General features: G+C 43.7%; 1 protein-coding gene across 1 annotated transcript in view; it reads left to right on the top strand.

Moving 5' to 3' along the window:
* The window catches only part of P2RX4 (purinergic receptor P2X 4), a 101,718-nt gene that overhangs the window by 38,681 nt on the left and 45,076 nt on the right, over window positions 1-17,961 (top strand). The window contains exons 6-7 of the mRNA XM_075323592.1: window positions 3,086-3,166; window positions 5,393-5,534. Of these exons, the coding sequence (XP_075179707.1) occupies window positions 3,086-3,166; window positions 5,393-5,534 (223 nt within the window). The remainder of the gene's footprint in view (window positions 1-3,085; window positions 3,167-5,392; window positions 5,535-17,961) is intronic.

Raw genomic sequence — 17,961 nt, 5'->3', positions numbered from 1 at the left:
GGCTCTATTGCATTGATCAATTCAGTAGCTAAATTTCTCTTGATTCATATGTTCATGGCAGTAATGCAGATTCCATTTTTCACATTTTCACTCTTACATATAGCTATTGGATTTTTCAAGTCAGTATTCACACAGCAGTTTCTGCTATTTCATGTATTCCCCTTACATAGTCACTGGTGTGCATACCTTATCTCCCCATACTGTAACCCCGTGTGGCCTGGTTCTCTCCTGGCAATCCTCGTACTCAGCCACAACTGAATACAGTCCTTGGTGAGAAAAGTGCAATGGACATCTCGGGATATCTAGATCAGGGCTGATTCTAGCATTTGTTGCTGCTGATAAAATTTAAATGACATACTTCCTTTCAGTGCAATATAAATCTGAAGTGAATAAATGCAAATACATCATCATTGTTTTGTAAAAATTACCTGTTAACATGATTCTCCATATTAGTCCAATTAAAGCAAAGCCAAACACTTCATCATTTTTTATTTATTTTTTTTTTTAAATGTTTGGTTGTAATGCCACCATCACTAAAACCACCACCTATGCATGAATACAATACTGAAACCACCATTCATACAGCAATACAGCACTAAAGCCACTGTTCATACAAGATTACAGTACCAGCGTCACCCTCCATACAGGAATACAGCACCAGAGCCACAGTCAATACAGGAACACAGCACCAGAGCCACAGTCAGTACAGGCTTACAGTACCAGCGTTACCTTCCATACAGGAATAGAGCACCAGAGCCACCGTCAGTACAGGAATAGAGCACCAGAGCCACCGTCAGTACAGGAATAGAGCACCAGAGCCACCGTCAGTACAGGAATAGAGCACCAGAGCCACCGTCAGTACAGGAATAGAGCACCAGAGCCACCGTCAGTACAGGAATAGAGCACCAGAGCCACCGTCAGTACAGGAATAGAGCACCAGAGCCACCGTCAGTACAGGAATAGAGCACCAGAGCCACCGTCAGTACAGGAATAGAGCACCAGAGCCACCGTCAGTACAGGAATAGAGCACCAGAGCCACCGTCAGTACAGGAATAGAGCACCAGAGCCACAGTCAGTACAGGAATGGAGCACCAGAGCCACAGTCAGTACAGGAATGGAGCACCAGAGCCACCGTCAGTACAGGAATGGAGCACCAGAGCCACCGTCAGTACAGGAATGGAGCACCAGAGGCACCGCCAGTACAGGAATGGAGCACCAGAGGCACCGCCAGTACAGGAATGGAGCACCAGAGGCACCGCCAGTACAGGAATGGAGCACCAGAGGCACCGCCAGTACAGGAATGGAGCACCAGAGGCACCGCCAGTACAGGAATGGAGCACCAGAGGCACCGCCAGTACAGGAATGGAGCACCAGAGGCACCGCCAGTACAGGAATGGAGCAATAGAGGCACCGCCAGTACAGGAATGGAGCACCAGAGGCACCGCCAGTACAGGACCAAGCTTAAAGGGAGTGTCCCTTTTTAGAAAATTCCAGTTCGTGAGCGTACTTTGTGGTAAAAAAGAAAAAACTGAGCATTAATTATCATCTCCAGGGCCTTTTGTTGAGTTTCTGCCACTGCTCTGGTGTCATATATTGGCTGCAGCACTGACTACATGACATAACTCTGCCAGTGTCGATGGAATGCTCCGATCAGTGCCACTGAGCTCACTAATTGATAGTGGAGATGATGTCAACTCTGCAACCGTTTTCTAGACACTGGGAACAACGGTTGAGACAGTGATGTATCTGGGGATTGTAAGTAAAGCACTTTTTTTTTGTCTTTTTCTTTTTTATAACCAACTGGTTTGGGGGCCGGAATTTTCTGAAAGGATAGAACGTCTTTAATACAGTAATCATTTCTCATGTCAGCCGTATACATTTGTATCTCGGGGACATACAACTCCTGGTATGTCCTTAACAATAGTAAGGATCTACCAGGAGTTGTTGTTAATCGCCATCATCAGATTTCAGACCATACAGGAGCCACAGTACTAATCAATTGCAGGCAGTATTACAAATAAACATCTACATTCATGTACCTTTTTATAGGTGACTTTTTGTCTGATTGTGGCGTCCTTCTCATCCCTTTATTCTTCGCTTGGTCCTGATGCCATAATGTTTTTTTTGTTTGTTTTTTTTTGTACATTTTCACATTCTTTATTCTCTTCTGCAGACTTCACTTTTCTCCGGCTTCTTGCAGCACATCCTGACACAATGTCATTAAAAATAAGTGTTATAATAATGATCTTGAATAATAAAAATCTGCCCTGCTCTGTGACCCTGAGTAACCGTTCCCCCACTTGTAAGCTATATCTGCCACACTGTCTGCTCTTATGAACTGTAACCGCCACACTTTCCTCTCACGAAGAATGTCCTCAACACCATCTTCCCTTATGAACTACGACCAACACACTGTCGCCCCTTATGAACTGTAACCACTACAATTGTATTTGTATCTAAGTTTTTAGTTAAAAAGGATCATAAAGGACAGCTTGCTTCACAAGAAAAATAAAAACAAAAAGAAGCCATGTGCACACGTGAGAGATCATTCAACCAATTACAGAGGTGCATGGAGAAGCCAGCCAGGGATGCCTCTGGACTAGTCTTTTTCTACCTGTAGTCCCTGGCCAGATTGTTTAAATAATGTTTTCTCCAGAACTATGGAGCTTTTAAAAGAACAACATTCCTGGCAACAATTATGCAGCCAGGCTCTGATTCATTCCGCGTGTCGTTATGACGGACAGGATCCTTTTTTTTAAAAAAAATTTTTTAATTTTTTTTAATTTTATGAAATTGCTTGAAACTGCTTTGCAAAAACATCCTGTTAGATTAGCTACATCAATTGAAATGAATTAATTTGTTTTGGGGTTTTTGGCTTTTTTTGAGGGAAAAAAAAAACCTATCTTCGTGGTAAATATTTTTCAATATTTCCAAAATGTAAGGCTTTTAAAAGACAGGAATGCAAATTTTTATTTTTTTATTTATTTTTTTAATAATCTCTGCTCATTGTTTTATACCTGTGCTCCGGTACTTCACTTTTGTTTTATAAATTGTTTGTGATAATTGATCCTCTTCTTCTTTTAAGGCCTGCTTTTCTTGGAGCTGCAGAAAATTTTACTGTGCTTATAAAGAACAACATCTGGTACCCCAAATTCAATTTCTCCAAGTAAGTACTTAATACAACACTATATAGAAAATACAAGTATAGAAGAGTAATTGAGCACAGATATTTTTTACCTGCATATTATGTGTTAAAGTGGTAGTGAAAGTGAACCAAGGGTGCCAGTGGTTCATCTAGCTAATAGTTTTGACAGAGAATTTACATAGGTCTTTTTTCAACCTAAGTAACTAGGTCCATCTAGTTCAACCTTCCTCCACCAATTCTACATTTGGTCACTAAGTCACTTATAACCAACAATGTTGTGTGTACTGAGGTAATCATCCAGCCCTTTTTTAAAAGCTGTTATAGTATCTACCATTACTACCTCTTGTGGTAGGGCATTCCACAGTCTGACTGCTCTAACTGTAAAGAACCCTTTCATATTTAGCTGCGGGAATCGATTTTCTTACACTCACAGCATATGCCCCCTGGTCCTTAGTATGGTCTTTGGAAGGAATAAGTCATGTGCCAGTCCTTTATATTGACCACACATGTATTTATACATATAAATGAGATCTCCTCTGAGACGTCTTTTTTCTAAGCTAAACATATCTAACTTTTTCAACCTGTCCTCATATGGGAGGCCTTCAATTCCTTGTAGTAGTTTAGTTAGCTGCCTTTGAACCGACTCTAACTTCTGAATGTCCTTTTTAAAATGTGGAGCCCAAAACTGAATCCCATATTCCAGATGTGGCCTTATAAAGTGATTTATAGAGGGGTAACAATACGTTGGAATCACGGGATCTAATCTCTTTTTATACACCCTAAAATCTTGTTTGCTTTAGCAGCTGTTGCCTGACATTGAGTGCTGCTGCTCAGCTTATTTGTAATGAGAATACCCAAGTCTTTCTCCTGTTCTGTAGTCCCGAGTTTACTTCCGTTTAATGTATACGCAGCTTTACAACTTTACATTTATCAACATTATTTAATTTTAATTTAAAAGTTGCAATATTATGCAATTCTATAGGGTCACTATGTAAAATTCTCAAAATAATCTGTCATGTTTGTGCACGAGGACGAACACTCTTTCTGGCCATTATATGACTTATATCTTGCATTTTCACTAGTTTTCTCATCTGTAGGCTCTATCTCTAAATTTGCAATTAATTTTGAGCTGATGAGAGGAGACCCAGCTGCTTTATTCTTCCATGCACGGGCAGAAGAGGGGCTCATTGGCTAGCACTGCAGACTTGCTTCGGTTATGGGTTCACATCCAGCCAAGAACATCTATAGGAAGTACGTTCTTCCTGTGTTTGCTTGGGTTTCCTCCGGGTCCTACTGATTCCTCCCATACTCCAAAGACATACAGATAGGGAATTTAAGTTGTGAGCCCCAATGGGGACAGTAATGATCACGTCTGTAAAGCGCTATGGAATTAATATTGAGTAAAATAAAGAAATAAATTGCACAGAGATTCCTGCTCTTCATTCCTTAAATAGCACACAACAGAAGTCCCAGCATGGTGGAGATGATACTGCAGTCCTGGGCTGTATAGATGAGAATCCAGCTCTGGGATTAGGTTAAAGACTTGTTAGAAAGCTCAGCGTGATCTTTCTGTATCTCCCTCAGAGTGTATTTTTCTCCATAGAGTAAAATAAAAGATGTAAACAGTTACCTCATCGTGCTGGCAGTTTGTCTTGTTTTGAGCAAGGTGGAGCTGAGATGTTTTGTTTTCAGAAGTAATATTGAGTTTTAAAGGCAGGGGGAAATGAAGAAGTGGTTTGTAATTGGAGAAGTAAGCAACTTTCTCTGGTAAGATACATTACAAAATTTCCAATAATTGTCTGTATAATTTTTATATGCAAAGTTTGATGAAAGTACAGTTCCAATTTTAAAACAACCAGATCACTGAATTGTGGAATCAGTTCGTTTTTTTTTTTTAACACATTTTTTTTTCAGACTTGCCATATTGGTGAAAAATGATGTAGGCTGTAATGAAGCTAAACAATAGTATGTTTTTTGACCATTATATACAGTTTTAAGACACTTCTTACCAACCCTGGCTTTATGCCGTATTAGATCATATAGATGTCATGTGGGGAGGTAGTCTTTCCAGGAACACTTTTGTGAGCCATAATGGAGCACTGGCTCTGGTGATATAGAGGAACGTGTATGCAATGTGTAATTTAGCAGCTTGCTGTCATTTAACTAACTTAATTCCTATTAAGAAGGTTGAAATGTAACAAAAAATGGCTGAAAAATGTAGTAGTGTTGTTTTTGTTCTTTTTGTAGGCGAAACATTTTGCAAAATATCAGTGCAGAATATCTGAAAACCTGCATGTATGACAGAGTGAAGCATCCATTCTGTCCTATATTCCATCTGGGAAGGATGGTGCAGGAGGCCGGAGAATCTTTCCAAGAGATGGCTGTATTGGTATGTTCAGAGAAGAATGTTATCTTAAAAAACAATGCATTATATCTAAAAAAATAAATAAAATAAATACCCCAAACATAGCACCTCCAAAACCACTCTAAAGGATTTTTTTTTTTTTATTGCATTCATATCACTGTCATATAATTTTATTAAAGATATATATATATATATATATATAATATATATATATATATATATTATATATATATATATATATATATTATATAATATATATATATTTATTACACTTTGTTCGAGGGCGACATTTTTTTCCCCCATTCCCAAATTTTTTTTCTTTTGTTTCACTCATAATGGCCTTTTTGAAGTCTTTTAAAGTCTGACAACACACTTGAAGGAACAGTGCTATTCAAGGAAATTGTCAGATCTGTTGTTGTGAATGCGCCAAGAAAACGTTTTGGCTGCTCATCACGAGTAGAGTAGATTCTTCTCATTTAATGGGGTATTCCCATCATAAAAGATGCATTTAATTAAGCAGAAAATGTGTAAATATTTTTTAAATTTACACCTTTTAAAAATTATGCTCCATTCAAAAAATAACAACTAGTGATGAGCCTACACTATCATGCTCAGGTGCTTAGTTCTCGTAACGAGTAGTCGGACGCTCAGATTGGCTCAACTTGTTTATCGAGTAGAATGGAAATCAATGGGGAACTCGAGCATTTTTCCAGAAGATCTTTTATGATGGTGAATACCCTTTTAAAGTTAAAAGCGGTTACCCTTCGTTAAAAGCTATTATACTAAATTTAGGGTTACAATCTTCAATAGTTTTCAGACCTTCCTGATATGCAATTTACCTGCTCCTAATTTTAGAACTTTTACATGTGGAATTGTCCGTCCCATTAATTTATGCTGGATGTGGGGTCTGTGACTCCAGAAACCTGCTCCCCTCACCAGGTATCATTAACTAGCACAGCTGTATTTCTCTTCCGTTTACCCATCTGTTACAACTCCTGTGTTATCACCTCTCCCATGTGGATTCTCTTTTATTACATGCGAGCCACTCTTTCTCCCACCTTCTCTCCCTTTCTTTGCTTCTCCTCACTGTTGGCAATATATCTCCTAATTCTGGACCCCCGTAGCTGATACCATCGATGAATTCACCCTTCTATAGCCCCCACCTACTGGAAACTACTTTAATCTCTCAAACACAAAACTCATTCTTTAATTCTTCGCCCCTCTCGTGCATGGGAGAGTTTGACTAAACGATAGACAAACCTGATGCAAAAATCTCACTAAAAAGCTTTGATAAGTGTCCAAGGTTGCGGAGCGTTGCTGAAAGAAAATACTCACAAGAAACATTCACCGCATTTAAAAAAGCAACTTTCACAATTGTTGCTTCTCAGCTAAACAGTGAAACAATTTTCATGGGAAATGGGGATGCACACATATATCCAACTGTATACATATCAGAAAACAGGTAATATCCCCAAAATATTGGATTCCTGATAACAGGACATACTCCTATATATACTACAAAAAATGTGGAAACCACACAATGGAGTGATAAAGTCCAAAATATCTTTATTAGAAAAGTTCACAAACAGTTAAAAAAGTGGGAAATGAACTTGCATAATTCCCCAAAGTAACATAAATAAGGAGGACACTAAGAAAGACCTCACATCGTGGGGACCAGGGCCAAAGTATAAATGACTGGATATTATAGGCAAAAATACTCAATTAGTACAACAAAGTGCCTGATGCCAGTCATTATTAATATTGTACAAACCCCCCTATAAACAATATAGAGATATATCTTTGGGTACAGCGAATCTCTCATCAAATCAATATAAACATATTCAGGGTAAACCCAGCAACATACCAGTACTCTGTGATAGGGAGGAGAAAGCCGGTCCTAGGTCCAAGCCCAACAGCTGTTTCGGATCACCTTTTTCAAGGGACACCGCACGTTGTCAGGATCCCCTCTCTCTCACCCTTAAATAGTGTGTATGATTATCCATCACCATGTCCAGCCGCTCTTGCGCGCACACCCCCAGACGTACTCCGGATCTGACGTGTGCAAACACGACCGGCGGCAGGTGATAGCAAACCGCGCATGCGTCGGGGAAAATTTCCCCGTGACGTCACTCACGCATGCGCGGTGCCACCTATGATGCCGCCGGGTGTGCACACCCGGAGATCACGCTGAGAGACGCGCGCTGTGCAGCCACAGACGGGGTGATGGCAGCACAGAGGAGCTAAGAGTAAACCGCCCATAGATATGATTAATAGTGAATAGGAATAGGCATGATTTACAGTGTAGATGAACTCCTAACCAGGACATCATCCACTATACCCACCAAGGAGTGTCATAACATACACTATTCCCAAAGGTATATATAGTACTATTTCATAATCTACTCAGGGGCAAGTACATGCACATAAACTATAACTACCATAATGTACACTAGAATAGAAGTATGCACATAAGCTGTAGCTACTCCAGGGCAAACATATGAACCTAAGCTAAAAATATTTTCTCTAGGGTAAACATATACTCATGGATCATACCTACATTTATCTCGAGTAGATGTATGTGCATAATTTATAACTACTTACTCCAGGATAAATAAATCCATTTTTTTATTTGCATAAAATGTGACTACACTCCTCTGAGATAGGTATATATACATAAGATATTATTGTATTTTTCTGAAGTAAATATATGCCTATAAGTTGTAAATTTTTTCTCTAAGGTAGGCGTATGCACATAGATCATAACCACACCTACTCTAGAATGTATACATGCACATAAGTTATAGCCACCTTCTCAAAGGTAGGTGTATGCACACAATATTGATCCGTTTTAGATATATCCCTCTTGGATCATTATGCCACCAGGTGCCACAGACCAACCGCCCGGCGCCGTGACCATCCGCTCCGAAAGCGGCATACACGGCAGCCCACACACACCGTGGCCATAGCCCACGAGTACACGCCCACCCCGGAGAGAACCAAGAATAGAAATCTAGCTACTCCGTAGCGTGGGAAGGGACCTACTTAGGTCATTATATACCATACCCACCGACAAGATCAAGGTATTCGTGATACCCATCAAGATATATACAGTACTTAGTTCATGGTCCCCTCCGGGGTAAACATGCGCACATGAGCCACAAACACAGTACCCGCAAACCCCCGCGCACACACCGCCCCCAGAGCAAACAACCACAATACCAGGCGATCAATCCACGGCACCGGGTGGCATGATCCACAAGGTGAATCACAAAACTAACATAATACAAAGAGAAAAGGAGACTTAGGCTACGCTCGGATTTTTAATGGCATATTCCACATCTATAACGAAACACATCAATTCAGATCCTGCTCCAATTTTCAGGTCGTGGTTATACGAAAATTTCATCAGTGATGATCCAGGACCAGTATTCGAATCAGGAAAGAAGGAGAATATGGGGATCAATTAGACAAGTCCTCAGATGGAATTCTGTTACAAAAACATATAGACAACATGCAATTAAAAGACAACATAATAACAGACGGAAAATAAAAATATATAAAAACCAATAAAAATCCATAGAGGATAAGGAGGTCACCCACCCCCATCAGGCAAAACCAAATCATGTGTTGAGGAATGGAGCAAAGCTTAACTGCTCATTTAGACCGCCAGGAGACAAGGTCCCAAGAGTAAAGATCCACCTGCTTTCCAGTTTAGAGAGGACCAGTTTCATATTGCCTCCGCGGATCCCACTGTTGACCAGGTCAATCCCCACCACACTCAGTCCAGTGGGATCACAGTTGTGATGGACTTTAAAGTGCCTGGGGAGAGTCCTGAGCAGCGTGAGATCCGTTACCGACGGGGCTTTTTGGATGTCGCGAACATGCTCGCGAATGCGAACCCGCAGTTGTCTGGTTGTAAGGCCTATATAAATCAAATTGCAGGGGCACGTGGCGTGGTAAATCACGTACGTACTGCTACATGAAATATATTTTTTTATGCAGAAACGTCGTTTTCCATCCGCCGAAAAGAATTCCTTGCCCCTTATAACATTACCAGAGGTGCAGGTTATGCATTCGCCACATGTGTAACATCCCACTCTTGGAGGACCGGAACCGAAGGGGCCACCTGGTTTCTTGGTAACATAATGGCTGTCCACCAGGAGGTCCCATAGGCTCCTCCCTCTCCTGGAGGTGACAAGGGGGGAAGGTGGTAAGTCATTGGCCAGCACCGGATCTGTTTGTAACACAGACCAGTGCTTGGACAATGCACCCCTTATTCGGCCCCACTGCCCATTAAAAGTAGAAATAAATCTAGTCTGGTTACTGCCCCCATCAAAAATCCTCTTATTAGGACCATAGAGGAGGTGCTCACGGGATACATGTTTGGCTCTCTGATAGCCCAATTTAATCCCCCGAGTACCATATCCCCTATCCCTGAATCTCACCTTGAGATCTTCAGCCTGTCGCTCAAATTTCTGTGGGGTAGAGCAAATCCTCTTAGCCCTCAGAAATTGGCCAGTGGGAATAGCTCTGATGGTTGATCTCTGGTGAGCAGAAGATGCATGGAGTAATGCGTTAACCGCCGTGGTCTTCCTGAACAGATCTGTTTCAATTAAACCATCCTCTCCAACCTCCACCACAACATCCAAAAAATCAATTCTCTTTTGATCCGCCTTGTAAGTTAGTTTCACGTTAAAGTCATTCCGGTTAAGTTCTTCCATAAAAGTATCCAGCAGAGGACGTGCACCCTGCCACAGGAGCAGCACGTCATCGATATACCTGTACCAGCAGACAATATTCTGGGCAAACAATGATCCATGTAGAACTTCCTGCTCCCACCTGCCCAGAAACAGTCCTGCGTACGATGGTGCACATGCTGCGCCCATGGCGGTGCCACGCCTCTGCAGAAAAAAAACGGTCCTTAAACGTGAACGCATTGTGATGGAGGATAAAGTCTAGGAGGTCCAAGATGAAACCACACAGAGACCTGTCCCAAGAACTACCTGATAGAAAATATCTGGAAGCTTCCAGACCCTGTTCGTGGGAAATACAGGTGTACAGGGACTCAACGTCTGCTGTCACCAACCACATGTCTGCCTCTACGTGGACACCATCCAATTTCTTCAACAAATCATTAGTGTCCTTGAGGTAAGAAGGTAAATTCTGCACCAATGGTTTGAGATAGAAATCCACAAAGGTGCAGGCAGGTTCACAAAGGCCACCAATCCCCGAGACGATCGGGCGTCCCGGGGGATTGGTGGCATCCTTGTGAACCTTAGGTAAGAGGTAGAAGGTAGGTAATTTAGGGCAATTAACCAGAAGGCCATCCCTGACCTTAGGAGATATAACCCCCTCTGACAAAGCTTCCTCCAAAATAGATGTTAATTCCAATCTATAGCCAACAGTGGGGTTGGTAGTAAGTCTGGTATAGGTAGTCTTAACATTCAGCTGTCTGAACGCTTCCCTCTCATATTTGCAGACAGGCCAAACAACGACATTTCCCCCCTTGTCCGCATTCTTAATCACCACATCAGTCATATCACGAAGTTCGCGAATGGCAGTGCGTTGTTGTCTCGTCAGGTTGTCACCAGAGCTAAATTTAGGAATTTTTTCCAGCTCCTTGGTAACCAACCTGACGAAAATATCAAGCTGCGGACATATGGACAAGGGGGGAAAAGTCCTAGATTTCGGAAGGATTTCATGTGGAAAAACGGTGGACATATTTCCATCACCTTCTCGCTCCAATTCCTCCAAAATAGTGATGGCTGCCTGTTCCCTCTCAGTCAGTGTTTCCCGACTAACAGTAGTTTTATGATGTAATTTTTGTAGTACCAGTTTGCGGGCGAACAGGTGGAGGTCCTTCACTGTAGTAAATAGGTCAAAAGTGCCTGTCGGCACAAAGGACAGACCCAGCTGAAGGACCTGCACCTGAGCTTCAGTTAATGTATGGGTGGATAGGTTAATTACCTCCAATTGGTTCTTTTTAGTTCTTTGTTGTTCCTGGGGTAATGTAGGTGAGATGCCTTTTCTTTTCCCCTGAGTAGCCCCCCGGGTCTGTCTGGGAACACCATATATTCTTTTATGGCTACTCATGGGAAGCTGGGTCTCATCCTTCTCCTCCACCTCTGTACTCTCCCCTGAAGTACGGGATGATATAGATGCCGATCTCGGTTTATTATAATTAAATTGATTGGAATGGCCTTTTCTCCATCTATACACCTGTTTATTCGCTCGATCATTCAGGTCTCTTTGGAGTTTTTTAATTTTTGTGGTCTTAATCTCATTCTCCCACCTTGCAAATTCACCATCAATTTCCATGTTGAATTTAGTCAATTGATCCTCCGTTAATTCTTTTTTAAGTTTCTCCTGGATGGATTCAATTTCCGTCTCCATCTCCCCCACATGGGACTCATTAAGCCTGATAAGTAATTCCATGAATTGTTTAGAACACGCGTCTGCGCAAGATTCCCAAGCATTGGTGAACCACTCCTCCTGGATAGGAAAAGAGGGGAACACCTGAATGCGCAGACCGCGTGGTACCAATCCTCTGGATACATACTGCTCCAGAAACCCTTTATTCCACCATAACTTGGTTCTCCTGTGGAGTAGATTTTTTAACCTCTGTATATCCGCCTGATTGTCATTATGTTTATCATTAAAACCACAAGCAAGGTCTTCTTTAAATGCCTCGCTGATATGGGAACGCCAAGTATTGTCGCGTACCCTGTAATCCATTGGTCCCGAAAACAAAACTGTGAATAACACAGAAATAGAAATTGAAACAATTTTCATGGGAAATGGGGATGCACACATATATCCAACTGTATACATATCAGAAAACAGGTAATATCCCCAAAATATTGGATTCCTGATAACAGGACATACTCCTATATATACTACAAAAAATGTGGAAACCACACAATGGAGTGATAAAGTCCAAAATATCTTTATTAGAAAAGTTCACAAACAGTTAAAAAAGTGGTAAATGCACTTGCATAATTCCCCAAAGTAACATAAATAAGGAGGACACTAAGAAAGACCTCACATCGTGGGGACCAGGGCCAAAGTATAAATGACTGGATATTATAGGCAAAAATACTCAATTAGTACAACAAAGTGCCTGATGCCAGTCATTATTAATATTGTACAAACCCCCCTATAAACAATATAGAGATATATCTTTGGGTACAGCGAATCTCTCATCAAATCAATATAAACATATTCAGGGTAAACCCAGCAACATACCAGTACTCTGTGATAGGGAGGAGAAAGCCGGTCCTAGGTCCAAGCCCAACAGCTGTTTCGGATCACCTTTCTCAGCTAAACAGGTCTACTTCAAAGATAAGATCGACAAAACAAGTCTTTATTGTTCAACCACCACAACACCTATGTATAATAGACCACTGCGCAGCCGCCCCCCCCCATTACCTTTCTCTCAAACAAGACTGAAGGAGAGCTTTCTCATCTCTACAAATTGCACCTCATCACTTGTGCTTACCTCGGCCCTTACCCATCTCTTTAACCTATTGTTAACTTCTGGTACCTTCCCTTCTGCTTTCAAACATGCCACGATAATGCATTCCTGAAGAACCCATCCCACAACTCGACCTCTACATCCAGTTGTCGCCCCATATTGCTGGCTCCCATTCGCTTCTATACTCCTCGAACAGCATATCAATGCTGAACTTTCCTCCCACCTCTCATCTAGCACAGAGGTCCCCAACTCCAGTCCTCAAGGCCCACCAACAGTGCAGGTTTTTGGGATTTCCTTAGCATTGCACAGGTGTTAATATAATTACCTGCCCAGGTGCTGGTTCCAACAGCAGTGCAATGCTAAGGAAATCCTGAAAACATGCACTGTTGGTGGGCCTTGAGGACTGGAGTTGGGGAACCCTGATCTAGCTCACTCTTTGACAACCCACAATTCGGCTTCTGTCCCCACCATTAGACTGAAACTGCACTGGCTTCCAGTACTAGCTTTACTGAGCTCTACCTCTCGGGCCCCGATGTTAGACCAGGGGTGGGGAACCTTTTTTCAGCCAGGGGCCATTTGGAAATTTCTACCAACCTTCGGGGGCCACACAAAATTATCAATGTGAAAATGACCCTGCTATATTTGGTCAAACAAGTAATTAACTCACCCCTACTGTGGCGGCTGAAGCCGCTTGTCTGTGGTGCGGCTGGGATGTTTGATGATACTAATCATGTTTCTTCTCACAGCTGCTTTTTCAGGTTTGTTTCGGTCTGGAGCACAGTCTACTCCTTGTGATAATAAGATTGGTAAATCATATACATCACATAACAGACGCTGTATATACATCCCAGGAGATACTGGAGGCACACACATCACATAGGAAACACTGGGACTGCTGTATGTACATCACAGGCGATGCTAAAGGCACATACATCACTGGAGGTCTTGGAGGCATATACATCACATAGGAGACAATGAGGCTGACATATATACATCAGATAGGAGACACCAGGGGCACATACATCACATGAGAGGCTAGGGACATATATATGCCCCCAGCCTTTCCTGTGATGTAAATGCTCACAGCCCCTCCTGTGATGTAAATGCTCACAGCCCCTCCTGTGATGTAAATGCTCACAGCCCCTCCTGTGATGTAAATGCTCACAGCCCCTCCTGTGATGTAAATGCTCACAGCCCCTCCTGTGATGTAAATGCTCACAGCCCCTCCTGTGATGTAAATGCCCACAGCCCCTCTTGTGATGTAAATGCCCACAGCCCCTCCTGTGATGTAAATGCCCACAGCCCCTCCTGTGATGTAAATGCCCACAGCCCCTCCTGTGATGTAAATGCCCACAGCCGCTCCTGTGTTATGTATGTCCCCAGTGTCTCCTGTGATGTATATGTCCCCAGCATCTCCAATGTGATGTATAAGTCACAGAAGACACTGGGGCATACACATCACAGGAGACGCTGGAGGCAAACACAAGAGGGGCTGAGGGGGCATACACATCACAGGAGACGCTGGGGGCATGTACAGCGCAAGAGGAGCTGGGGTGGGCATACACAACGCAAGAGTGGCTGGGGTGGGCACAGACATCGCAAGAGGGGCTGAGGGCACAGACATCGCAAGAGGAGCTGAGGGCACAGACAACGCAAGAGGGGCTGGAGAGCATGCACAACGCAAGAGGGGCTGGAGGGCATACACAACGCAAGAGGGGCTGGAGGGCATACACAACGCAAGAGGGGCTGGAGGGCATACACAACGCAAGAGGGGCTGGAGGGCATACACAACGCAAGAGGGGCTGGAGGGCATACACAACGCAAGAGGGTCTGCAGGGCATACACAACGCAAGAGAGGCTGGAGGGCATACACAACGCAAGAGGGGCTGGAGGGCATACACAACGCAAGAGGGGCTGGAGGGCATACACAACGCAAGAGGGGCTGGAGGGCATACACAACGCAAGAGGGGCTGGAGGGCATACACAACGCAAGAGGGGCTGGAGGGCATACACAACGCAAGAGGGGCTGGAGGGCATACACAACGCAAGAGGGGCTGGAGGGCATACACAACGCAAGAGGGGCTGGAGGGCATACACAACGCAAGAGGGGCTGGAGGGCATACACAACGCAAGAGGGGCTGGAGGGCATACACAACGCAAGAGGGGCTGGAGGGCATACACAACGCAAGAGGGGCTGGAGGGCATACACAACGCAAGAGGGGCTGGAGGGCATACACAACGCAAGAGGGGCTGGAGGGCATAGACCTCACTGGGGGAAAACAACACTGGGGGTGATATACAGCATTGGGAGGGCACGGGGGAGGGGCTGCACACAGCACTTGCAGAGCCCTGACTTCACTGGGGGGGACACACCGCATGGGTGGAGGGGGGGGGACACAGCACTGAGCATTGCACACAAATCTGGGGGGTGGTACACAGAACTGGAAGGCCACAAAGCACTGAACGGGCTAGAGAGGGCAGGCACCGGAGACACACAGCCTTGGAGAGCAGGCGCCGGACACTCAGCGCCAGAAGGCAGAGGGGTGGGCACACCGCTCCAGAGGGCAGAGAGGCCGGCACACCGCTCCAGAGGACAGAGGGACGAGCATACAGTTCGGGGGGCAGAAGGGCGGGCACACTGCTCTGAAGGCAGAGGGGCGGGTACACACCGCTGAGCACGCTGACACAGCGGGAGAACCCATTGCACAAGCAGCGCATATGGTAATTTAAATTTAAAGGGCCAGTGGCCCCAGCACAGCACTGCAGCCCCTGGAAATCTGCCCAGGGGCCGCATAAAAAGTCATTACCCTTCCAGAATCCCAGAGAGTCTATCAGCCATATCCTCCTTCTTGTCATCACACTTGCTCAAGCTCAATGTAGACAAAACTGAACTCCTAATCTTTCCACCATCTCGCCTAACTCCCCTACCTGATCTTCAGTGTTTCCCCACAAATAAGACCTACCCTGAAAATAAGCCCTAGCAGGAATTTTCTGGCTTATTGGTGTATGCTTAAAATTTAAACCCTACTCCAAAAATAAGCCCTAGTTGCAGTTCATTATACTAATAGCTTCCTGAAATAGGGCTTTGCCAGCCCTTTCAGGATATGTAATTTTTATTTTTGCACATTGCCCCATTGTGTTGCTGTAAGCCCTATAAGTAATTTATATTTGCGCGCTTGTTTAACATATGTTAATGCAAAATAAATATTCACTTCTTCCCCCGCCCACCCCTCTGTGCCAGATTTAGAGATTGGGTGTAGTCAGACTACTGTATTACTCGCCCATTAATGCAAAAATGTAAGTTCACCTTTTTACCGCCCATCCCTTTGTGCTGGTGTCAGTGATTGACTGCAGTCAAACTGCTGTATTACTCACAGTGAGAGAGATAGTAAGGCTGTCGTATTAACTGTGGAAAGAGAGACTGCTACACAGAGAGAGACTGCAGGGAGAGACAGCTTACTTGGCTAAGGATTGCATCGTAAACCTCACTGGCTTGCAGCTCTTCTGACCTGAACGTGACAGCATGTATTATGAAGGAAACCTGTCACGCTCAGATCAGGAAAGCAGACTGCTAGTCTGAGGATTATGATGGGATCCTTGGGCGAGTAATACGACAGTCTGACTGCACCCAATCACGGACGGCGGCACAGAGTGTTGTTTGGGGGAAGGTGTGAAAACTAATTTTGCATAAACATACGTTTAACTAGCTTGGCGCTCAACTGTAAATTTTCTGGGGCTTACAGTAACACAATATTACAATGTATAGCAAGTATTTCCATAACATGTCCAATTCAAACTACTAACACTAACCTACAAAGACATCCATAATCTGCCTCCTCCATCTATAGTTGAACTAATCTCCCGATATAAGACATGCACTGAAAATAAACCCTAGCGCATCTTTTGGAGCCAAAAATAATGGAAGACCCTGTTCTAGGTTACAACATGCTTTCCCGCTGCCTTAGAGTAACCGTTGACTCAGCCTTGGCCTTCAAACCACACAAACACGCTCTTGCCACCTCTTGCTGCTTTTAATTAAAAAAAATCCCAGAATCCGTTCTTTATTCAACCCAAAATCTACTAAAATTGAAGAGCATGCTCTCATCATCTCCCACCTCAGCTGTTGCAACCTAATTCTTCTGTGGCCTCCGAGCTAACACTCACTTTTTTCCAGTACATCCTTAACTCTGCTCCCTGTGTAATCCACGTCTCCTCTGCTTCTCCCCTCTGTAAGTCCCTTAATGGGCTCCCATTTCCATAACATGTCCAATTCAAACTACTAACACTAACCTACAGAGCCATCCATAACCTGCCTCCTCCATCTATAGCTGAACTAATCTCCCGATATCTTCCAACACGTAATCTCTGGTCCTCCCATGAGCTCCTTCTCTCCACAACACCTTCATCCAATCATCTCCAAGACTTCTCCTGAGTATCCCTCATCCTCTGGCATTCTGTGCCCCTACACGTTCGATTATCTGCCGCATTTGGAATCTTCAGATAGGTTTTCAATTTCTATCTTGTCAAGAAAGCTTACAGCCTGCAATGACCCTGCTACCTCCTCATCACTGGCAGAGCTGTCGCAACTCCCAATCTGCTGTCTTCTTTCCTATCATTCTGTAGGATGTAAGTCCACAAGGGCAGGGCCCTTTGTTCACTGTAATTTAGATTTGTATTTTGTATGTAACCACTTCTCGTGAATAGCCCCATATCCCTTCTCCCCTGTGCCTCAAAACTACTGGAACAGCATGTCCATCTTGAATTGTCCTCATACCTCTCCTCCTGCTCCCTCTTTGACCAGCTACAATCTGGCTTCCGACCACATCACTCTACTGAAACTGCCCTAACAAAAGTCATCTACTAACCGCCAAAGCCAAGCAACACTACTCTATCCTCCTCCTCCTGGACCTGTCCTCTGCTTTCGACACAGTAGACCATTCCCTCCTACTACAGATTCTCTCATCTCTGGGCATCACA

Source organism: Anomaloglossus baeobatrachus, chromosome 1, assembly GCF_048569485.1.
Source record: "Anomaloglossus baeobatrachus isolate aAnoBae1 chromosome 1, aAnoBae1.hap1, whole genome shotgun sequence".
Lineage (NCBI taxonomy): Eukaryota > Metazoa > Chordata > Amphibia > Anura > Aromobatidae > Anomaloglossus > Anomaloglossus baeobatrachus.
The sequence above is the reverse complement of the archived record's forward strand: the minus strand, read 5'-3'. Positions and strand labels throughout refer to the sequence as shown.